At 46.6% G+C, this 24973-nt stretch overlaps 2 protein-coding genes across 3 annotated transcripts; one reads left to right on the forward strand and one right to left on the reverse strand.

Annotated features, from left to right (window-relative positions):
- Positions 1-14513: 14513 nt before the first annotated feature.
- LOC120648384 (putative receptor-like protein kinase At4g00960) lies at positions 14514-20312 on the forward strand. Of its 2 annotated transcripts, XM_039925147.1 has the most exons (8): positions 14514-15068; positions 15174-15420; positions 16793-16918; positions 18411-18532; positions 18659-18869; positions 18949-19186; positions 19269-19437; positions 19554-20312. In XM_039925147.1, the coding sequence occupies exons 1-8, from the start codon at positions 14679-14681 to the stop codon at positions 19893-19895; spliced, it is 1845 nt and encodes a 614-aa protein (XP_039781081.1). In that variant the 5' UTR covers positions 14514-14678; the 3' UTR covers positions 19896-20312. The 2 variants fall into 2 exon arrangements, with proteins under 2 accessions (XP_039781081.1, XP_039781080.1); XM_039925146.1 differs by having other exon boundaries at positions 14514-15420.
- Positions 20313-23473: 3161 nt separating this feature from the next.
- LOC120648388 (deoxyuridine 5'-triphosphate nucleotidohydrolase-like) lies at positions 23474-24686 on the reverse strand. The gene is made up of 3 exons (XM_039925150.1): positions 24326-24686; positions 24139-24230; positions 23474-24014 (listed from the first exon to the last, which is right to left on the reverse strand). Exons 1-3 carry the CDS (start codon positions 24640-24642, stop codon positions 23770-23772), a joined length of 654 nt encoding a protein of 217 aa, XP_039781084.1. The 5' UTR covers positions 24643-24686; the 3' UTR covers positions 23474-23769.
- Positions 24687-24973: the final 287 nt, after the last annotated feature.

Here is a 24973-nt window from a genome sequence, read left to right on the forward strand (position 1 = left end):
GCCGGTGGTGGGATTCGGACAAGGATCGGAGCTAGTTTCTCAAACTCCAACAGATTAGGAGGTCTAAATTACTACTACAGAAACTATTTTCAGCATCGCCATTATCACTGCCGGTTTCGCAAAGTCTGGTGGTGAAACATTATGATTTTCACCACCGACCTGTGGCTGGGGCTCACGGTGAAAATGAAATCGGTTATTACCACCAGTTCTAGCTAGAGGCCGGCGGTGAAAAGAGCCTGCGGTGAAAATTGAATAATGTATATAAACTCCTCATTCCCTCTCCTGCCCAACCGCCGCTATTTGTCTCACCTGCGACCATCTTTTACCAAATTGCTCAAGATAGCATTCTATTTTTGAAGGATCGATATCACCTATGTTTGTTTGATTGATATATTTGTCCTATCATTCATTGACTCAAATGTGAGGAAAAAAAAAACAGGGAGAGAACAGAACCAAACATATTTGTCCTCGAAATTTGGGAGACAGAGCGCGCCATTACACCATTGCCTATCTCTTTCTTTTTTTTCGATTACACAGTACAACTCAGACACTCACAACACACGCACACTCACACTCCTATAAATACACGTATATAAACTTTTCCCCTATGAACATCTTCGAAGACTGAGCTGGCAAATCCTCGAGATTGACCAAGTCACCACATGTACCACTAAATGCACAATGTCGTTAAATTCCAGAATATTCGCTCTCATAGAAAGTCGAACACATGACCTCAGGTCCTACCGAGGCTCTTGTAACCAAGAGAGTACATGCCCTTTCGCGCCTATCTCTTTACTGACCTTGCGGATTTCATTGAAAACTTCTAGCGTGCTATACCAAATATTTTTGTTCATTTGCAAGTGTAGATAGATATTGCCTAACCAGTTTTCACCAGGTAGGCCCATGCACACGTGTAGGCTGTAGCTTGGTTGACGATATACTCGTACTCTCGCATACTACACGCGCAGGACACCGTCAGGTACTTGTACTATGCCAGTCGACACGCACCGGCGCCACAGCTATATGTCGCTCATGCGACAAATTACTGAACCATCGCCTGAACGTTTTGATGAAATCAATTCGGCCCAATATAGCTTAGCCCACGAAGCCCAATATCCATTTATTTACTGATTCTCAATTATCTAGTGGGCTGTTTCCATCCATATGCTTTTGCACACTTATTACACTACGAATGTTCGTGGGTTTATTGCAGCACTTGCTGGTAGGTTCTGTTATATTTTTTTCTACTTATTTTATTTATATTTATTATGCATGCGTGCATGCGGCACTTCCACGCCGCTGTATCTAGTCTTTATTATACATGCATGCATGCAGCTATCCTGACACATTTTTGATTCCGTAGTTGAAGCAGGCGCCCATGCAACTCCTCTGAGAGTTTAATTAACGGTAGTTATTTCTTTTCTTTCCTTTATTTATTCCTTTTTTTTGCTTTCCTTCATCTTTTTATTTTTAATTTTTCCTATAAGCCTGCTTAGAAAATATTCTCCAATTTCTCCTTTTACTTATTTTCATTTTTTATTCTTATCATTATTTTTATCTATTTCATTTTTATAGTTTGTATCATCCGTATTTTATTTTCATATGAACTATTTATTCGCAATGAAGAAGTATCATTTTTTTTCCTGATTTGTTTAACTAACATGGTAATGATGTATAGAACTTATTTAAGTTGTGCGCTTGTCATGTAGAGTCATTTAATAATTTATATTTTTATACACTTATGCGATTGATATAGGTAGGAGTGAAAAAGGGGCATGTGTTAGCACTTGTCTATACACTTATAAGAATCATTTCTTTCCCAAGCATATGTGTTTATTGTTCATATTATTCATGTAAAATTATTTGTCTGTTTGTAACTAATTTGTTCGGATGTTCAATTATTTGTTCGCTTTGTAGATTAAATTGTTCGGCAATGTCGCAACATTCATTTTTCATTACTTATCCTGTACAATCAAATGTTCATGATGTTTAATATTTTGTTCGTTGTACATTATGATTTATTCGTTATGTTTATTTTTTTGTTCGCAAAAATAAATATTTGTTCGTGATGTTAAAATATTTATTCTCGATATCTAAAATTAATTATTTAGTATTAAAGAAAATAGTTTTTAAAAATATTGTGCAAATATAGACAAGTGTGGTCTTGTTTTGAAGATCTTGTCATGAAAAAGATAATAGTGCAACCCAAATTTAATATAGATGCTCTATATATAGTTTTTTTTATTTCTGAATTTATGTGCATGTGGTGGACGTCAACATCATATACTTTTCTGCGTGCATGTGTGCTTGAATTAGATGGCGATCAGACGCAACACAGCAGTCAAACATCTAATAGGCCGGCCCAAATCAATGTTCCGCGATATAATTACAGCATGGACCCTTCAGGTGACAGGTTGTGAAACCATCACCTCAAGTGATGCATAGTCGCTCCCACGCACCGGAGCCAAATAAAAAACAAAAGCCCAGGCGACGCTCACCGAAGCAAAAAAAAAAATATATGCGCTCGCTACTCATCTTTTCTACTCCCTCCGTTCTAAATTATAAGTCATTTTAAGAATCTTGGATAGTCAAAGTTTTACAAATTTGACTAAATTTATATGACAATACCAATTAAGTATCATTAGATTCTTTGTTAGCTATATTTTTATAGTGCACTTATTTGATGTCATAAATTTTTATATTTCTCTCTATAATTGTGGTCAAACTTTGAGATGATTTGACTCTCCAAGCTTCTTGGAATGACTTATAATTTGGAACGGAGGGAGTACACAACAGCACTGCTTCCTCTTTGCTCTGTCGTACTAGGCATAATCTATTCCTGTCCACGACTAATGGGCTCACACTATTCGGCCCGTTTAACAAAACTCAGCCCACTCCATCCCCCCCCACCCCCACTCACACTCTCTCTCTCTCCCTCTTATCTTTCTCTCTCCCCCGGGCCCGGCTCTCCACTCTCCCCGTCACTTCCCCTACGCGCCGGTGGAAGGAGGCGCGCGGGACGAGGGCAGGCAGCAGGCGGCGCGTTCATGCGTGGGGCGGGGGCCGGCAGTAGGCCACGATGGAGGACGGCGGCCGGACGCGCGGCGGCCTGCTACTGGGACGCGCGGAGCAAGAAGGCGGCCAGGTCGCGCGGCCGGCGTTGGCGCGGTGGGGACTGGTGGGCGACAGGTGAGCACTTGAGCATGGCTGACCGGCGCTCGCTCCTCCTCCCTCGCCGGCACGCGCTCCTCCTCCCACGGTCCCACGCTACTCGCAGCCGCCGCTGCTGCCGTGCATCGGGCTTGGGTCGGCACGAGCACGCCGGGTCAACCATGCCCATCGTGCCTGCACGGCACGGCGACGCGTGTATAGTGTTGTGTGTGGGTCGACAAGCCGGCATAGCAACGGCAACGGCACGGCACGGCACGACGACTAGACCATCGTGCGTCCACTACCGGAAACCCGACGTATGCCGAGTGCCAGACGCTTTGCCGAGAGCCGTATCTCGGGCACTCGGCAAAGGGACTGTTTGCCGAGTGCGAACCAAAAAGCACTCGGCAAACACATAGCACTCGGCAAACACATAGCACTCGGCGAAATAACTGTTTGCCGAGAGCCGGCACTCGGCAAACACATAGCACTCGGCAAAATAACTGTTTGCTGAGAGCCGGCAAGTTGGCATTCGGCAAACAGCGTCACGTGCCCCCCACACCCCCACACACGCCCGTTACCTTCACGGCCGTTATTGTTTGCCGAGTGCCGACTAGGGGGCACTCGGCAAACCAATCTTTGCCGAGTGCCTCACAGTGGACACTCGGCAAACACTATCACATGCACCGCACACCCCCATTGCCATGACCATTCCCTGTTGCCACGAACGTCTGTAAGGATCACCGGGGTGTCCGACCCTAGAGGGGGAGGGGGTGAATAGGGTCGCTAATCGCTTTTCTATCCTAGGGCTCAATCTAATTGCATAAGATAAACCTAACACGTCCTACACATGCTAGTTATGACTAAAGTTTATCTATGCTACCCTCTACTTACCCCAAAAGACTTGCCACCTATAGCCAATCCTAATCAAACTAACTAGGAAAGTAAAGGTAAGCAAGAAAGAGTAAATGCGGAAACGTAATGCGGTAAGTAAAGCGGTAAGGGAGAGGATATGCAAACTCCCGTGAAGACACCAAGACACACGATTTAACGTGGTTCGGTTAGGACACCAAAGTCCCTCCCTACGTCCACGGCCACTTGCTCACAAAGAACAAGTGTGATGTCGAGTCTCTTCGCTTGATCACCGTCTTGCCACGCCTCCAAGGCTCCCGACAAGCAAAGGCTAAGTGACGCCAAGTCACAAAGACGAGGTCACCGCCACCGTCTATCTCGAAGCGTCACCACGGCACCGTCTTCACTATCTTGGAGCTTTAACACCAAGTAGGGGCCTCCTTCCCCGCACAAAGTGTCGTTGCCACTCCACACCAAGTCGGAGGGTCACACGACGAGTACACAAGGTGCTTGCCGCAGCAAGGCTTTCTCTCAAGCTAGTTCTCTCAAGAACTAAGCCTAAACAAGCACTAAGCACTCTCACAAGTGTGCTTAAGCCTATATGATGTACAATGAAGCTCTATGGTGGTTGGAGATGTTCTTGGGTGTGTTTGGGATGTTCAGCAACTCCAGCACACATCAAATGGACGGGGTGAAGCGTATATATAGGCCACCAAGTCTTATAGCCGTTGCTCCAACGGTCAGCTGAAAAACTGCGTACCACCGGAAGAACCGATGTCTCTTGGTGGGGTAGTGTCGGTTCATCCGGTCACTCACAACATGAAGTAGCCGTTGAAGTCCTGACAGCTGACGCAGAGGCCACCGGTTGAACCGATGCAATGCACCGATGCCTCACCGGTTCAACTGGTGCTGAAAGAATCTTCTCCTGGACGCTGACGTCATTACACTGGTGGTATGCACCGATGCACCGTCGGTTGAACCGGTGCTGAAGAAACTTCTTCTGGGCACTTGACATCGTCTCTGGTACAAAGGACGGCCAATGCACCGACGGTATGCTCCGATGCACCGTCGGTTGAACCGGTGCTGAAGAAACTTCTCCTGGGCGCTTGACATCGTCTCTGGTACATAGGACGCCCAATGCACCGATGCCCTATTTTGGACCGTCGGTTCAACCGGTGCCTATAGGCTGACTTGGCTTCGATTCCCTTCTGCACCAAGGTATTATGGCGTCGGTTCTTCCGACTACCACCGGAACCCCCGTAGGGGCGGCCCTTTGGGCCTAGCTACGCCTATCTTCTCTTTGTCATCACTTGAACCTAAAAGCCTGAGAATGGTCATCTTAACAATCATATTAGTCCAAGTGTTGTGTGTGTCATCAATCGCCAAAACATTATATTGAAATATGGCATGAGAGGCCATTTTCGCTACAACGTCCACCCTTACACACGATCGTTTACCGTTATTGTTTGCCAAGTGCCAGATATAGGATACTCGGCAAACACTTCTTTGCCGAGTGCCAGATAGGGGCACTCGGCAAAATTCTTTTAATGTTGAGTGTATTTGCCCTGGCACTCGGCATTAAGGAAACTTTGCTGAGTGCCTGCTTTGGCACTCGGCAAACAAAGCCAAAAAAATTTCTCCAACAACCTCCAAACTTTTTCCACCCTTTTTATACTATGTGAAGGACATCATATTTAAATTCGGCAAATTATCATTTATGTTGACTATATTTAGATAATTTATTTCATTAATAGGATTTTTTGTGGATAATTCAAATTTGAACTGCAAAATGTTGTGCGGTTTGTGGATAATTAATGGAAAAATTATATTCATGTTATTGAGTCAATTTTGAGGCTTTGTCCAAGAATCTAAAGAAAAAATTGAACATCTTATTCAGGAACATAGTAACGAATTTGTGGCTGAATAGATTTTAAATTCTATAAAACTCAAACGAAGTCTAAAAATTATGAAATTTGTAGTGAAAGCATGATATCACAAGTCGAGGCTGTGGAAAAAAATTGAGAAGATTTCGCAAAAGTTATCCCATACGTTGATTACAGGATGAGGAATGCCGAAGAAGTTCTAGAGACATGTGAATGAGTCAGTTAAGTTTTTTAGTCCAACGAACCATCAAATTGAGATATGACTTCAAAACTTTTTGTGTAGGCAATTGTCATGATGGATTGGTTTATGGTAAATTTTCATTATTTTTTTAGCCCATTTGATAATATTAAATATTTTTTGTACTACATTGCAATTGATGTAATTCGAATTTGAACATATAGCGCATGAAATAATGCAATTTTTCCTCTAAAGAATGTCAAAAAATTTCTATATGCAATAGACATTATAAACTGGTTCATGTTAAAATTTGGTTATTTTCGAATTGGTTTCGTATTTTTTAAATTTGTTTGTCAAATGTAGAGAATTAGTCCATATAAATTTAAATAGGCCTAATAGTGATTGAAATAATATTATTTTTTGTTGAAGCATCAAATAAGAATTTCTGCACGAAATATAAATTTTGTAATGATTTGTTGAATTATATTCAAAGAAATATGTGAAAACAAATTTTGAATTGAAAGGAATTGAATTAAAGAAAATACTGTGGTTGCTGAGTGCCAGAATTGGACACTCGGAAAACACAGGCTTTGCCGAGTGCCCAGATCTGGAGCACTCGGCAAACACAGGCTTTGCCGAGTGCCCAAACACAGGCTTTGCCGAGACTCGGCAAAGCCTGTGTTTGCCGAGTGCTCCAGATCTGGGCACTCGGCAAAGCCGCGCCTCAAGAACTTTGGCAGCCGGCGCCACACAGACACAACACACGCACTCACACACACACGCACTCACGCACACACGCTCCCTCGGCCGCACCCCCGCCCCTACCCCAGGCCGGACCTCCATCGGCCGCGCCCCCACCCCCGGCCGGAGCTCCCTCGGCCGCACCCCCGTCTGTGACAATTCAGGTTTTAGGGGTTAAAAATATAATTTTTGTGTTGATTTAAAAATTTAAACCAGAGTAATGGTCTTTTTGTTATTTTGGAAAAATGCAAAGTCCTTTTTACAAAATAGTTTTACAAAAGGCAAAATTTCAAATTTTATGAGGGGTTAAAATGCATATTTTGTTTTTCACTTTTACCCTCATAAAAAGATGTTTTTATGCTTAAGGATACCCTTGCAATTTCAAAACTTAAGTTGTGTTCTTTTGCTTTTTAAAAGATTTGACGTGTTTCAAAATATTTTCAAATCCTTTGATCTAGTGAAAATTTGCACAACATAAAAGTCGTAGATCTTGAAAAACTACACAACTTTCATGTTGAAGACTTTTTAATTTGAGCCTTAGATCAATGGGGAATTTTATTTTATTGTTTAACCCCTGGAATTTTGGAAAATTACAAAACCAGCCCTGCTTTCTTTCTTCTTCCTCCTGCCTCTGGCCGAACAGGGGTGCCGTCCCCACCGCTGATTCCCGCTGTCGTTGGTCACCGCCGGTCTCCCCGCCCCAGGATGGATGTGCCGCCTCGAAGCACCGCCTCCACGCGTCGAAGTGCCCTCCCCGCCGCCACTCCCCCACCCCTGCTGGCCTCTTCGGCGCACGCCACACCACCCGTGTCGCGCCACGCCGCCGGTCCGCCACTAGACGGCCAGCCCCGCCACTGGAACTCACCCACAGCTCGGCGAAGCTCGTCCTGTGTCCTCCCCTTCACTTATCCCTCTCCGACAGCCTATAAAGAGCCCGGCCGAGTCCCTTCCCGACATCATCCACCGCCGTCCTCCACCATGTGCACCGCCGCTCGCCGGCCCGCACGCGGAGCTGCTTCTCCACCCTAGCCCTGTCCAATTTGGCACCCCATCTCTCTTGCCCTTGCCCCAGAGAAACTTCCCAACCCGGCCTTTCTCTCCTTGCCTCGCCGGAGCGCCGCCGCCGCTGCTCAGGTCGCCACTGACCTGCCTACTCTCGTCGTGCCGCCACTACAACCCACCCCAATCCCGATCCAAGCCACCTACCAGTGCGCCATGAGCCCCTCATGCTCACTGGCCCCTCGGCCCTCACCGCCAACGACCCCATCGCCGGAAATCGGCCGGTCAACTCCCTCTCCCCCTCTGACCACGGCCAAGGACCACATTGCAAGGTTTCAAATCTTCTTAAGGTCGTTTCTGCAAAAGTTTAAAATCTTTTCTTTATTTTATGTTGTGAACTTTGAAAGATCTTAGAAAAATAAAAAAATGTCAAATTAATTTTGTTGTGTATCTTTTAAATAGATCTATCATCTGGTGTGATGATTTTGAAATGTTTCCTTGTGTAGTTAATTCTAAAAATAGGGTTAGAATATGGCTCTTTTTATTTATAACTTTTGTTCTATAGCCGTGTTTTAAATGAGTTTTGAACCATGTGTTCTTTGAAACATGTCAAACTTTATAAAAAAATTCCAAAACCATTAGTAGACTTTAACTCATGCTTTTAAAAAAAATTCTCAATGTTTTGCTTATATCTTAAAAGATTTATTTAAAAACCTTTATGTGGTTTATTTTCTTTAAAACAAAACCCCCTTTTTCACATTATTTCATGGAATTCCTTGTGTTCCCTTTTACTCTATAAATATTTGCCCACTAAAGTAAAACTTTTAAGTTTAATATTAAATGTTTACTTTATTGGGTTTTCAATTTTTTTAGTGAAGGAAAGCTATACTTAAGCACTTCACTAATTTCGAGTACTGCATTGCATATAGAAACGATATCGCTAGTCGACGGAACGTACAAACTATTCCAGGAACCAGACGGGGATATTTTCGAAGCCCAAATCAATGTTACGGAAGACGAAGACCTGAACGTGAACCCGGAATTCGAAAGTGAACTACATGAAGTCCAACCAACATTGCAGAACTAACTGAAGTCCCAAACTTCGGTTCGGAAGAGCTAAAGCTTATTGACTCTATAGACACCACTAAAGGCAAGCCCCGGTGCATAATTCTATTATTTTAAATTATACAACTTATTTACTTGTGCATTTAAGTTATTGGAAATGAATGAAAACTTTAGATGCATAATCTTAGGTACCTATTGTTTGAATACTAGAAATAGAGTTCGACTAGATAATATGCTAATAGGACCGGTAAAAGTCGAGTGATTGCCTGTCACTCGCGAGCTTGTAGGAATTGATTGTTTATTTTCTGTAATCACTATATGGATCATGGACGGATTTGGTTACAGGCTTCATATTGAAATCCGTATGTGTTGATAAACTAGTTAAGGCTGCAGTGTGTGGTAGTGTTGATTAAGCGTTTGAAAGTACTACCCACATGCCGTAAATATGGTACGCGGCAAGCCTAGTAACCAATTGGCCCGGCAAGTGAACATACCTCCCACTCTCTCTTAGGGATAGGATGAATAAAATGGATGTGGGACGAGGTTGGTGCCCTAGTAAACAATGTAGCGCTACAACTACGACTATGAGGGACGAGGTTGGTGCCCTATAGACGGGGAGAGTGGTCCTGATCCACGAACCGGATTGAAAGGCAAACGGTTGCTTTGGAGTGACTCCACAGTGCTCCAAGCGTGTGTGTTAGGTTTATCTTGCAAGGATTAAAATTCAGTTCGAACTGTTCCGCCTCTCACGGATATTGAGACTGCTTAATCTCTTTGTCACATAGAGTAAGAAGTGGAACAAAGATGATACTCAATCTTGTTGGATGAAAATAATTTCTCTACCATGCTTGAATAGATAGGTGCAAACCTAGAATGGTTAATGAAACTAGAATCTGAAAGCTAAAATTTGAAATTAAGGACCTACTCTTTGTTGCTTTTCAGCAAAAGAAACTCTAGAGCCTTCACAAACCTTGCATGTCTAGTTAAAGGGATGTTATATACCCTTTGTCGGGTCAGTCTTGCTGAGTATTAGTATACTCAGTCTTGCTTTTAACCTTATTTTTAGGTAACTCTTGGAATGCTTGGTGAGATTGACATAATGTACGGGCTTCATCATGATGTCATATATCGTCGCTAGATATCATTTTCTTTTCCGCTGTTTATAAACTCTGAAGAACTTATCTACTTTCAAACTTCTGAGGTATCCTATTTAAATTCACAAACTCAGTTTATAGTAACATTTACTATTGAAGTTTATATTGTAAAATTTTGGTTATTGTAATCTCTGGGCTCACCTTCGAGTGAGGTATGTTGTTTTGATCCGAAATTCAGTGGTTTTATCGGGATTTTACCCGACAGACTGTCAAATTTCTCCGTTTGAAATGCGTGTTAACCATTTTAGCAGTAATAGTGATGGTTAGCGCACTTAAACCGGATTAATTCTGGCGGTTCTGCCACACCGCTCCTGGCCGGAGCTGCCCGTCCCCGCCCCGGCGCGCGCAGCCGGAGGTCGCCCCCACCCGGCCGGAGCTTGCCGCGCCCCCGGTCCCCAGCGTGACCGCGATCGGTAGCGGCTCCCAGCCCCCGGCCTCGCCCCGGAGCCACCGCCGGCGTCCCGGCTCCCGGCCCCCGACCTCGCCCCCGGCTCCCGGGCCACGACCCCGCCCCCGTTTCCCGGTGCCCGGTTCGCACCCCCGATGCGGCTGTGCGGCTCCCGGAGCATGTTCCGGCCGCCGCCGACCGTCGATTCCGCCCTGGTGCGCCCGTGCCCCGGTGCCGCCCGTGACGTGTTCAGCGAAAAGCCGGAACCGCGAGTCCACTCCCCGCCGGCCACGACTACACCGCCGACCCTCGGTAAGCAATACAACCGCCCCCGTTATTGATAATGTTCGTAGATTATGCAACCGCAACCCAGTTAGGTGTCTCCCGTTTGGAAGAGATACGATTGAGATATGCGGATCTTTGCATATCTATAATTGTATCTCTTTCGAATTGTCCACGTTATTTGGACAGACCGAGGATGCGTAGATACGGATAGTTACCATAATCAACTCCCATCCGAGACAAGTTTCGGCGACATCTCCCCGAGCGTCCACACGCGCATCACTGAGTACACGGAGATGGGAAAGGCGCTCCATGGGGACACATGGGATCCGGCCACCCAGCCCCTTTCTGGAGAAGCCATCATGAGGGCAGGAGGAGGGAAGAAGCACGGCCGTTACTGGATCGCCAACAGCCTTGTCGACACGACTAGTACACCGACTCTCTCCCAGCTTCGGGCAAGGACCACCGCCTCGACCCCGCCAATACGCCCACGGCCTGAGACTTCAGTGGCCAACGTGCATGCAATTCAGGTTATTTCTGCTCCATTTGTCGTTCGTTGCTTTTAGTTATCTTTTGTTTGCATTGTAACATTTGGGTGAAATCTTATAGGCCCGGATGGACGAAGAGACGAAGAGGCGGGAGGAGATCGAGGTGAGGCTGTAGGAGGAGCAGACACTAAGGCAGGAGCAAGAGCGCAGGTGGCAGGAAGAGCAGATACAGGAGTGGCAGAGGATGGAGCAGGCGCTTCTTGCTGAGCGACAGGCCGCACAACAACAGATGCAGACCATGTTCTCCTACCTCAAAGGTCTTGGCGCGTCGATCAACTATCGACCGCCGCCAGTGGTGCCCTGGTGTAAGGATCACCGGGGTGTCCGACCCTAGAGGGGGAGGGGTGAATAGGGTCGCTAATCGCTTTTTAACCTAGGGCTCACACTACTTGCATAAGATAAATCTAACACGTCCTATACATACTAGTTATGACTAAGGTTTGTCTTTGCTACTCTCTACTTACCCCAAAATACTTGCAACCTATAGCCAATCCTAAACAAACTAACTAGCAAAGTAAAGGCACACAAGATAAAGTAAATGCGGAAATGTAATATGGTAAGTAAAGAGGTAAGTGCAAGAGGGATGCAAACTCCTGAGTAGACACGGTCATGTAACGTGGTTCGGCACAAACGCCTACGTCCACGGGACACCGAGGCTCTTCCAATCACCGTCTTGCACTACGCCACCAAGGCGATGCCGGCAAGCAAAGGCAAGTGCCCACAAGACACCGAGTCTCGTGCACTGCCACGGTCTCTCTCGGTCACCCGGCCGAAATCCACTACGGAGCTTCTCCACCAAGGAGGGGGTCTCCTCTTCCCCCACACAAAGTATCGTTGCCACTCCACACCAAGTCGGAGGGTCACACGATGGATCACAAGGATTGCTTGCCACAGCAAGACTTCTCTCAAGGGAGCTCTCGCAAGAACTAATCCCTATTACAAGCACTAAGCACTCTCACAAGTGTGCTTAAGCCTATATGATGTACAAAGAAGTTCTAAGGTGGTTGGAGATGATCTTTGTCTCTTGTATACTTCCTTTGTCTCCAGCACTCTCAAATGAGCCGTGGGGTGGCATATATATAGCCCACACACCCCAAACTAGCCGTTGGGAAAAGGCTGACGAAATCCCTTAACGCCGGTTGAACCGACGCTCCAGTTTTTGTCATCACCGGTTTAACCGGTGAGTGTATTTTCCCAGCAACTAGCCATTACTGCTTCCAACGGCTACTTGATCAATCGACCGACGCTCTTGAATTAAACGTCGGTTTAACCGGTGAGTGCAAGTTCAGAACTCCCCGAAAAATGGAGTCTCTGGACAACTGCACCGACGCTCACTTTTTCTTTATCATCGGTTTAACCAGTGCCTCTGGGTCTGTCTTCATTTCAAGTCATTGCACCGACGAGTTGTCTTCAGGCATCGTCGGATCATCCGGCGCAAAACCCTAGCCTCAGCCTCTGGGTCCAATGCACCGATGAGCGCAAAACCACCGTAGAGGCGGCCCTTTGGGCCTAGCTACGCCTATCTTCTCTTTGTCATCACTTGAACCTAAAAGCCTGAGAATGGTCATCTTAATAATTATATTAGTCCAAGTGTTGTGTGTGTCATCAATCGCCAAAACATTATATTGAAATATGACATGAGAGGCCATTTTCGCTACACCTGGCCTCCACCACCGCTGCCACAGATAGGTTTTCCTTCTATCTTTCCTCCACCTGGTGTTACAGGCACTCCTGTGAGTATGAATCTATTTACTTGCTTGCGCATACATATTTACTCCTGTGAGTTCGGTAGTCAGAGGCTGTAGCTTGGCTATATATAGATTGTGTCTTTGGCCTCCCATATAGAACATCTAGACCCACTTAGTGGTTGGTTGATTAATGACACATGCTTGTGGGACTAATGTGTTTAATAAGAATGATTAGAAGGTATAACAGCTGATATATAGATGATTTAAGTCAAGGATATGAAAGTTGAAAAATGGCAAATGAATATTTTATCTTTTAAAATTGAGTTTAGGAATGTCATACTATCAAGAGGGACATGAACTATTACAATTTTTCTCTATATATAATCCTAGTTCAATTTCTTTTTGCAGAATCAATCGATTGGGGGGTCAAATGAGCCTCCGGAGCGAGCATTTACCGGCACCGGCGGCGTCACAGTGGCCACCGAGCTGATTTAGAGTAGTTTATGGTATTTGTTCTACAGACTTGTGCTTGTTTAATTTGATGGACTTGTGCTTGTTGAACGTTACACTTATGGCATCGATATTGGACTTGTGCTATTTGTGATATTCGTACTATGTATCGTGAGATATTTGTGCTATTATGCTATATTTGTGATGGATGTGCCGTATATATGCTATATTAAATGTCTGGAATGTATATATGCTTTATTTGTAATCGATGTGGTTATTACATAATAAACAGAAAAAATAAAAAAACAGAAAGCTTTGCCGAGTGTTATTACCCTGACACTCGGCAAAGCAACCATTTTTTTATTTTCTGGAAAAAGGTTTTGCCGAGTGCAATTATCTTGACACTCGGCGAAGTCTGCAGCTTTGCCGAGTGCCAGGTGGCACTCGGCAAAGATTCAAACTTCGCCGAGTGCCGACCTGGCAGCACTCGGCGAAGGGTGGAACTTTGCCGAGTGCTTCCAGGTCGGCACTGGGCAAAGTTTGAATCTTTGCCGAGTGCCACGCGTCTGGCACTCGGCAAAGTCACCGTCCACCGTCCCGTTCGTCCGTCCCGTTCGCCCGTCCTGTTCGTGCCGTTCGCCCGTCCCGTTTCCACTTTTTTTGCCGAGTGCGGCTTGGCACACGGCAAAGGTTTGCCGAGTGCCCGAGAAAAGGCACTCGGCAAAGCCGGCTTCGCCGGGAGATGAAACGCCGTGTGCGCTTCGCCGAGTGCTACACTCGGCAAAAATGTTGTCGTGTGTTATCCGGCCTTTGCCGAGTGTCTGTGGCACAAAATAGCCGAGTCCGGTAGTGGTCTAATCGTACGGTGCCTAATCGTGCTGTGGCTAGTCGTGTGCCGTGCCGTGCCGGGCGGTCCATTTGGCATAGCATGATCGGCTGATCGCGATCGGCAACAAAGATGCTAGTGGCTTCACCAGTGACCACCAAGACATCGTCGGTCAAGGAGCTAGTAGCAGAGAAATTCAGAACCACTCATCGAATAGAGAATGCTGTTGGATAATACAGTACTAAATCTTAACTTGTTTCCGACTATATATAAATAACCAGCTAGCATAAGACGGGTACATCAGAGGCCTCCATAATTTTACAAGCTGCACGCATTCGCCCATACAGCAGGTGTGCAGCAAGATGGTGAGCCTCGTGAACGTGCTTGCCGTCGTTCTATTAATTCCACTTTCCTGGAGCTCGCTGCTGCCGGCCGGCGCCGCTGGGGCGCAGCTCTCGACGTGGAAGTGAGACAATGGCACGTACTACGCCGCCAACACCACCTACCAGTCCAACGTCCGGAAACCTCCTCGCATCCCTCGCCGCCAACGCCTCCAACTCGTCGTTCCCAGCTGTGGGCTTCGCCACTGCTGTCCTCGGCGCGATCCCGGACATGGTGTGGGGCCTCGGGATCTGCCGCGGCGACACCTACGGCGCCGACTGCGGATCCTGCCTCGCCCTTGCGCCGGAGGTCGCTTTTGGCCGCTGCCAGGGGGTCAAGGACGTGACCGTCTTCTACGACCGCTGCACCCTCCGCTACTCCTTCCGGGACTTCCTGACAAACCCGGACAACAGGCAGGTGCAGGACACGGGAAGCAGCAACACCAACGTCACCAGCAACACCGGTTGGTTCAACGCTCTTGTCGTGAGTCTCATCGACCAGCTTTCCGAATGGGCAGCGTTCAACACAACGTCGAGGTATGCCGTCGGGGTCATGAATTCTGACCAGGGGTTCCCGGCGACGAACAAGGCCGTGGTGCACAGGATTATGGGGCTAGTGCAGTGCACGCCGGACCAGTCACCGGGGGCGTGCCGGCAGTGCCTCCAGGCGCTCATCGACGAGATGCCGACGGTGTTCAACGGCACCGTTGGAGGGCGGATCTTCGCTGTGTGGTGCTACCTCAGGTTCGAAGTGCACAACTTCTACGACGGCATCCCGATGCTGAACCTCGCTGCATCACCTCCTCCTCCTCCGGCGCCTACAGAACATCAGATAGGTATATATATTATTGCAAGCAGGTTTTCAGAAAATGTCCGGAACGACGGTAAGTTAGCTACCGGGTTTCCTGAGCAATTTCTTTTTAGAATAATAGGGAAGATACCCAGTCTTGACTATCCAGAAAAGACCCAAGTGAGTTTACAGTGCCTGAAACTTTCAGGTTCAGCAAGAGAGGCAACGCTCTCAAAAATGCCACAGCTAGTTATTAAACTGCATCGGTCTAGGTTTTCCTCCCTTATTAAACTGCATCGGTCTAGGACCCTGTCCTCTCGGATTGCGCTTGGGTACAAATTGTTGGGGGGAACTGTAGGAGAGGAGGGAGCTGTGGACTGTGGTTAGACCAGTTTCAATGGGAATTTCATAGAGGATTTCATGATATTAAATATCATCACTTTTGCTGACATGGCAAAGAGAGAAGAATGTAATTTTATGAGATGTTAGGAGAGTTTCATCACTATAAAACTAATCTGGCATAGTTCTCGGTCTGTAACTCTGAGATAAATTGCTGTCCACTCTGATTCCAACCCCACTCTTCCTCATGATTGGTTCTTCGAGGACCTTTCCCTCTCCCACACCCTCTTCCTGCCATACCTTGGAGCGCTTGCAAGAAGGATTTCTTCTCACCTTTGCCCAAAATATCCTCTGCGAAACTGAACTTCTACGGTTACTCGCTTCACCAATCTCCTGCTGCAACCGGGAAGCAATTCTGTGGGGTGAATGATTTCGACTCCCACAGCTTCTTCTCGATCCAAACTAGCAAGCTTAGATCAACCTCAGGATTCGAAACCCTAGCGCCATGGCAGCGACCTTGGTGGAAGTGGGGAGTGGATCGGGGTTTGGAATCGGGGATGAGCCCAATCTAACCAAAAAAAAAAAATCCTCTACTACCCCTCCGTCCTCGATCCCCTCGGGGCCCTCCTGTCGGTGACCCTTCTCCGCAACCGACGAAAGCGATGGCGCCGCTTCGTCTACATCCTCGCCCTCCATGTGTCCTCCAGGTTTGAAACCTCCCGCGGGGGGGGGGGGGGGGGGGGGGGGGGGGGGTACCCCACTCACGGATCGGAGTGGAGTGGCGCTGTTAGCAGACGTCGGCGGTGGCGGTGCCGCCAGGTGTCTCATCCAAACGTTGGCTTCCAAGGTACAGCATGTCCTCCATTGAGAGAATTTGAGTATAATCTCATTTCCTGAGCAATTTCTGTGGCAGCATTTTGGCCGATGGATTTTCATGACTTAGTCACGTTGTGATCAACAACTGCCTTGGAAGTATCTGTGAACAATTTTCAACGGCTTGGAGAAGTCAATTTACCGTCAACTACGGAAAGTCTATGTTTTAATCAAATGCACCATGTCTGATCCACTTGTAACTGCAGCGAATAGGACAAAGGGAGCAGGAAATGAAGCATCAGCAGCTGCCATCGTCCTCGGCGTCATCCTAGCTATCGTCCTTTTATCTGTGTTGATCGTCTTCCTCCGAAGAAAAGCTCAAGTAAAGCAATGTGAGTTGTATCAATCCACTGTGCTCTACTGTGGGGGTTTTTTTTCGAGCAATGCTCTTCTGTAGTTCTGTCCGAAGGAAGCATGTTCTTCACATTCTTTGATCTCAAGTGCAACGGTGATGCTATGTAGTCAGAACTCCAGCTTCTTTACTTACATTGAGCAACATAGATTACATAGAACATTCGAAAGAGAATTAAAGCAAACCGGATTTGAAAAACTAGTCTATCACCTCGTGCTCCTGCACGGGCTAGTTAGAGATATCTAATAATTATATATCTCACGCTTTCTTTAACTAATTAAATATTCTAATCTAGTACTGCAAAGATACATATTTATCATTAAATAATTATAATAAATGTGATAGGTTTAGTTAGTAACAATTTTTTTTATTTTGCATCACACCTCCATATATGTTTGGTATGTGTTTAATTGAACACTTTGTTTGAGCTATGTGAACAACATGAAAATTGGGATTCTTATCTCTTCTCTTGTACATGAATATATGGTGGCAAACATCTTATGCTTAGTATATATGTTTATATAAATAATAACATAAATAATGTATTAATAGTGATAGGAATAGTAATTTAGAATTTTATATTGATGCGTTTTAAGATTTACTAGTCTATCACCCCGTGCTCCCGCACAGGTTAGTTAGAGATATCTAATAATTATCTCTCATACTCTCTTTAACCAATTAAATATTCTAATCCAGTACTGCAAAGGTACATATTTATCATTATATAATTGTAATAAATGTGATAGGTTTAGTTACTAATAATTTTTTCTCACTTCACATCACACCTTCATATATGTTTGATATGTGTTTAATTGAACACTTTGTTTGAGATATGTGAACAATATGAAAATTGGAATTCTTATCTCTTCTCTTATACATGAATATATAGTGACAAACACATTATAGTTAGTATGTTTATATAAATAATACATAAATAATATATTAATAATGATAGGAATAATTTAGAATTTTATATTGATGCGCTTTAAGATTTTATTATAATAACATAATTTTGATTTAGATTTGGGGTTCATTTTAACTTTTTATTATGTTATTATTGGATAATATATATAAAATTTTAGGGGGTTATTTGATATTATTTTATAATGGCATAAGTGGGTAATTTATATGAAAATTAGGGGGTTACTTTAGATTAGTTCTTTATAATGGTAGAGGTGGGTAATTTAGATACATATTTAGGGGTTACTTTAGTCTATTTTCATAATGGCAAAGGTGGGTAATTTAATAAAAAATAACAGATCCAATGGCTATTATCATTAGAGTTGCCGAATTGATGGCCGGATGTTTCTGATTTTTTGTGAGAATTTGTAAGATTTCTCTATTTTTAGACTGTCCACCTATGATCCTAGGTGGCTTCACATGGAGGCTTCAAAAGGAGCCTCCAATTAGTAATAGTAAGACTAGTAGCCAGCTTAATTCAGTGATAATGAAAACAAATCATGTATTTGTAGTTGCCGAAGAAGACGAAGATTCCGGGTCACTTCTCTTTGACCTGACAACCTTGAGAAGGGCAACGGCAAATTTTGCAGAAGAGAATAAGCTTGGGCATGGAGGTTTTGGTGCAGTGTACAAAGTACGCCGGACAACTTCAAACATTCATGTTTTCAGATTTTATAAGAACTCTGTAGCTAAATTTCCAAGCAAGATATTCAATCTTCTCCAACATAAACTGTACTGAAACCTGAACTTTGCTTTTCAGGGGATCTTGCCCGACGGGCGGCAGATCGCCGTGAAGAGACAGGATAAAGCTTCATCCCAAGGCCTGAAGCAGCTGAAAAACGAGCTGCTGCTGGTCGCCAAGCTTCGGCACATCAACCTCGTGAAGCTTTACGGCGTCTGCTTGAAGGAACAAGAGAAGCTGCTTGTCTATGAGTACCTACCCAATCGAAGCCTGGACACCTTCCTCTTCGGTATAAAATGATACACAGCTAACATGGATAATTTGTCAACACTAATTGGTCATGGCAGTTAGCATGCTTGTTTCTGCAGCACCTGAGAAGCGTCCATTGTTAGGATGGGAGGCAAGGTACCGTATAATCTACGGAACAGCACGAGGTCTGTTGTACCTTCATGAGGACTCGCAGGTCAAGGTTGTGCACCGTGATCTCAAGGCCAGCAACATCCTGCTGGACGCCGGCATGAACCCAAAGATCTCGGATTTTGGGCTGGCAAGGCTCTTCAGCGACAACAAGACCAGTACCCTAACAAGCCAAGTCGTCGGGACAATGTTAGTAAAACTCCATCATCACGAACATACATGAACTTCCTACATCAACCATCCTTCCCAGCAGTATTGTTTTGTCTTGCAGGGGATACATGGCACCAGAATACGCAGTCATGGGGCACCTTTCGGTCAAGCTAGATGTGTACAGCTTTGGAGTCCTGGTCCTGGAGATCGTTACCGGGAGGAGAAACACCGATGCCTGCTTTGAATCATCGTCAGAGGTAGACTATGGATCGAACACGATGCTGAGCTACGTGAGTCATCCTAATTAATCTCTTCCTCTGATCCTCTCACGAAATACAACAAGATCATGGGAACAACAATATGGGTTGCCAAATAAAATCGATCCTGTGATGTTGTTGCATGCCAGGTATGGGATCACTGGTCCAAGGGAACGGCGCTGGAGACCATGGATCCGGCGCTGGACACCCCAGAGAGTGAGGTGGTCAAGTGCATCCACCTGGGCCTACTCTGCGTGCAAGAGAACCCGGCGGACCGGCCGACCATGCTGGACGTCCTCGTCATGCTCCACAGCCAAGCCTCGAGCTTTGTCGCGCCGTCGAAGCCGTCGTTCGCCTTTGTGCGCGGCGAGACGTCGAGCTCTGGCGAAAGGCCTAATGTATCTGGAGGTTCAGGCAGCCAAGGTGCAGCAGCAGCTGCTGCCGTTTTCTCTGTGAACGAAATGTCTGTATCGGAGTTCCAGCCTAGATAGTAGACAGGTAAAAGGACAGACGGACAGACAAGACCCTGGGGGAAATTGTCCTTTTCGATTTTTGGAAGCTTGAGGCTTGGGCGCTCGGTCAAAGCCGGGGCCTTTGGCCTTCGTGGAGAGCGATGGAGTTACCACCCAGCAGACTTTCCAAAACTTGAGCTTTGTATGCAGGTTCAGCAAGCCTGGACAGCAACCAAATTTGGTGCTTTGTAGGTCGGTTGCTAACGATGCATATTGCCTATGCTAGCCATTGGAAATTAACTTGTTTATTTCAAGCTGTCTCGCCCCTTTTTCTAATCTTCAGAATGAAAACGACTAGGAAGAACTGTGATCTGTATTGTATTGTATTGTATTGTATTGTATTGTATTGTATTGTATTGTATTGTATTGTATTGTATTGTATTGTATTGTATTGTATTGTATTGTATTGCAGTAGCCCCCAAAAGTGATGTATAGATGTTGGACAAAGGGAACACTATAGATAAAACACTGCAGTAATGAACTTCCAGGTATGTTGCTACTGCAAGTCTGCAATGGAACCAATGGGCTTTTCCTTGTCTATCATGCCATGGAATTTCAAATTTCAAAGGGCAGTAGCTGCGCAAGAAATGCCATGGAATTTCAAATTTCAAAGCTTCTGCCATGCCGCCAAAGGCATGTCCTGCCGCCTGTTCTGCATAGTGATATATAACCTCTTACCACCCAGCCCAAATACGCAGATATCGCCCAGCGGATCAGCCAGCAGTCCTCAAGTCATCATGGCATGATGGCATCGGCTATATATGTTTGAAACCAAACCAAGCTCCCAAAAAAAAAAGCAAACCCAAACCCAGAGCTGCTCAAAAGAGTTGGATCGACATGCAAACGTAAAAACATGAGCAATCAACCTCCACGCAAAATTTTCCAGTTGACATGCAGAAAAAATGATTCACATTTTCATTTGCAGTACAGAAAGCACAGGTAAATCACCACGCCACTTCCTTTTAGGCGAGCCATTGAATCTTCCACCGCCATGCATGTGTCGGCCACATCATCAAAATGACCCAGCAAAACCACCAGATGGCCAAATGTGAACGGTTTTGATATTTGGATGGTCAAGAGTATCCGGTTTTGAAATTGCATGGCCAAAATCAAACTCAAGCGTTAGTTGGATGGCCAAAAATGGATTTTTTTCTAAAAATTATTTGGTGGTCTAAATTTTAATTTGTTTGGGTATCGTTACCGGTTGCATTGGATGGTCGATCTCTCTGACACACAGTACTCGCCACAACGAGGATGGCGTGCGTCCTGGGTGAAAGTTACATCTCAAGCACGTAGCAGTGGTGCCGTGGCGGCGCATCAGCGCATCGCCATTGCTTGCCTTGCCCATGGTCTAGAGCAAGTAGCAGAGGTGAGCAAATTAAAGGCGACACAACTACTGCGTTGTTTCATTGGTGCTCAAATATTTTGTGCGATTTGGTCGAAGAAGAGAGATGTGCTAGGCATGAGCTGAAACAAAGAACCACTCGATCGATCGCACACGAACGATTACATACTGAAAGAGCACATCCACACAAATGCAACAGCACGTACAACCAAAGCTACCACAGAGCACAGATCACACACACACACACACGTACGCACGAACAAGAGAACGAAACGCAGACGATGGAGCTAGCAGCACACTAGGCTGCGGCATCAACTACGGGAACTAGCTAGGAACACGACGTGCTTTGCCGGCGCCGACGTGTTCCATCAGGAACGCGGTGGCCGGCCGGCGGCTGACAAGCCCTGGCAACCAGCCACACGCCCACGCGTCGCTACACCCGGCCGTCGGCACCCCGGCGGCTCGGGCACATGCCCGCGAGGTCGCGGGCGGCTCCGGGGCCGGAACCGACGCCGGTGGCGTGGAGGCCGGCGATCCGGCCGACGCTGAAGCTGCTGCTCGGCAGCGGCACGTGGCAGCAGCAGAGCTTGAGGCCTGAGCTCTCGGCCTCTTTCTTGGTCAAAGCCTAGGCCTTTGCTGCCATGCAGTGATGAGAGGATGAGAGGAGTTACGCGCCCATCCCACCCAGCATTTGCGACCTCTGAAAACTTACCAAAAAAGAAATGGCTTCCAAGTTTGTAAAGCTGAAACTAGCTCTCCATAGCCCAAACAGTTGGACAACCAGCAGGAACAAATAATTATAGCTTCTGCTATGCTTTTGATCGGAATACAAAGATCTGCATTTTCTTTTTCTTCTCATCCAGCCTTTTGAAGGCAAGTGCTTGTTAGGTACTTTTGTGCATTTGATCCCGACAGTTGTTTAAATGAAAATCAAATCATATATGGTGGACAACAATGATATATAGCTCAAAACTCTGAAAACCCACTTGGAGATCTCAAGGGATTCCCTGGTCAAAACGTAGATGCTGGTCGACCGTGGTGAGGGTTGCTTGTTTCGAGATCAATAGTTCAATACCAAGATCAACTGCAGTACACAGGTGCTCCCATCCTCTTGCATTCTGCAGCAGCACTGTTCTGAGCTAGTTCTGCCATGGCATGTGGCATTTGACCCAGTGTGCACTCTGAGTCTCTGAGCATGTCCTATCTATTTGTGCTTTCTGCTGCAGAGCTGCTGGCTGCTAATGACGAAGTGCACCCACTAGAAGCAAGTCACAGCGAGAGGCCTCGTCATGGTTCACATGGCTAGCTGCCTAGCTCGCAGCGAAGCTTCATGATGCTCTGGCGCCCTAGCCCAAACTGGCGATGCGGTCTGAGGCAGCTCTTACCTTTCCGCATAGCCAGAGCATCAGATCGGCTGGGTTTGAAAGTAGAGGTTATGGTCAAATTTCACATGTAAATTGTCATATGATCCCTGTAGTTTTTCCTTTTCTAATAAACGACAGCAGAACCTCAATGGTTCTGACTATGCTTTTGATCCCTTCAAGTAATTCTCTGTACTCTTTTCTCTATTTTTTATCAGCTTGTGAGATGTAAATTCTTTAAAAAAATTAGTTGTATGCAGTAGCAGAGGTCATAAACTTTTCCTTTTCTTGGAAAAAAAAGAACCCCAATGGTTTTTAATTTCCTTTTTTTCTCTTAATGGCAGCGGCTTAATGGTGATCATTTTACTTTCGAGCACCTCAAACGACCGGAGCACACATCTCCTGTGGCTCAGTTGTCTCTGCCTTTTAGGTTTGCCACGTTCAAACTTACTTTCTTCGAGAATCTCAACAAGGTCTTCCGGAGCAAGAAGAACCGGCGGGGATGGCGCAGCAGTTCGGGGAGATCGTGTGGGAGAACGACGTGCATAAAGTGGAGCCCCGTTGTGTTGATCAGATCGTGTGGGCGACGAGCTACTCGGTTGCGGAATAAGAATTGTGTTGGTCGAAAACAGAGTGAATGCCACAGTAGCAATTTGTTCATGTTGATCGTAGAAAAGGCCATGTTCATGTTTTCAGGATAACGGAATGCAGAGTTCAGCACGTAGTAATTGGCAAAAAAGCTCTCCCTTGTGTAGTTGTGTGTTGCCTCATGATCCGGCAGTGCTGCTCCTCTGCAGGCGGTCGGACTGCAGAAACGCAGTCTACTTCCAGTTAATTTCATCGTTTCAGAATGGAAAACCACACGCATGCAATTCTGCAGAGATTCAGAAACGACCCCAACACACTAGGTGCACAGTAAGACACTGAAGAAACAGGTTCTTAGCATTTCCTGCATTCAGCTACCGACGCAACCCTAAACTTCTTGACATGTTCAGTTGCAGGATAGTGCCACCTTAACATCACGAGAGAGAGCTTACAGCCAACAAAAGACACACCAAGGCTGCCTACTTGCATCGCCATCCTAACCTAGAGAGTAAGGGGACTGACGAACTACCGTCCCTCCTTCGCGCGGAGAGACCGTCACGGCTCAGACGCCGGTGGACCCGAACCCTCCCTCGCCGCGCACGGTGGCGTCGAGGTCCTCCACCTCCGCGACCTCCGGCGTCGCGATCACCTCGATGATCATCTGGGCGATCCGGTCGCCGGGCTTCACGGCGAAGTCCGCGTCCGAGTGGTTGAAGAGGATGACCCCCACGGGGCCGCGGTAGTCCGCGTCGATCACGCCGGCGCCCACGTCGATGGAGTGCTTCAGCGCGAGCCCCGACCTCGGCGCTGCCGAAAGGGCAAACAGACCGGAAAGGCATTTCGTCAAACACCTGCGGGGCGAATAGCCGAGGGGCCCCAATAGCCGAACAGAGAAAAGAACGGGGGAACGGGAACGGGAACGGTCGCTCACCGATGCGCGCGTAGGTGCCCTCCGGGATGGCGATGCTGAGGTCCGTCGGCACCAGCGCCTTGCCCCGCGCCGGCACCACCATCTCCGCCGCGCTGGCCACCAACCGAAGAAACAAACCGTCGTCAACAGATCCGCGCGGCCCCGAGGGCTTCTTGGCGATTAAAGCGGGCGGCAACAGAGCGCGTACCTCGAGAGGTCGTAGCCGGCGGCGAGGGCGGAGCCGCGGGACGGCAGGACGGCCTTGTCGGAGAGCTTCTTCACCTTGAGCAGGGGCGCGAGCTTGGAGATCTTCTGGGGAGGCTCCTGGACGGCGTCGGTGGCGGCGGCGCCGTTCGAAGCAGCCATGGCGGTGGTCGAGAGGGTTCCTCGGTGAAGGCGCTGGGAGAAGGGGAGAAATCTGGGAGGAGTTGGAGTTGAGGGGAGGAGGAGGCGGCGGCGGCGGTGGCGCGGGCTAAATAGGGAGGCGGCGGCGCGGGAACAGATGGCGCCAAAGTTTCCCGCCATATTTGCCCTCGCTCGCGCAAAATTTCCCTCGCGCGGTTGGGTACATGGGTTGGTCTCGCCGTCTCGGTCTCCGCTTTCTCCCGTTTTAACGCCATCAGTCATTCTTTTCTTATAAAGAATCCCTGCTGCAAATTGGCCTGTTCTTAAATGAAATTTGATTGGATTTTCAAATGATAATTCCAGATTTAAATGCTGTATTTTTACTTTGTATAAGTGAAAAAGCTCATGTTCCCAATATTGACAGGAGATGAGCAAAATTCCTAGCTTGGATTTGTGGTTGCCTATGCCTGACACTCCTCCCAGAGCAGAGGTTTAATAAACAAGGAACGCC

This window comes from Panicum virgatum, chromosome 9K, assembly GCF_016808335.1.
Source record: "Panicum virgatum strain AP13 chromosome 9K, P.virgatum_v5, whole genome shotgun sequence".
In the NCBI taxonomy this organism is placed as follows: Eukaryota; Viridiplantae; Streptophyta; class Magnoliopsida; order Poales; family Poaceae; genus Panicum; species Panicum virgatum.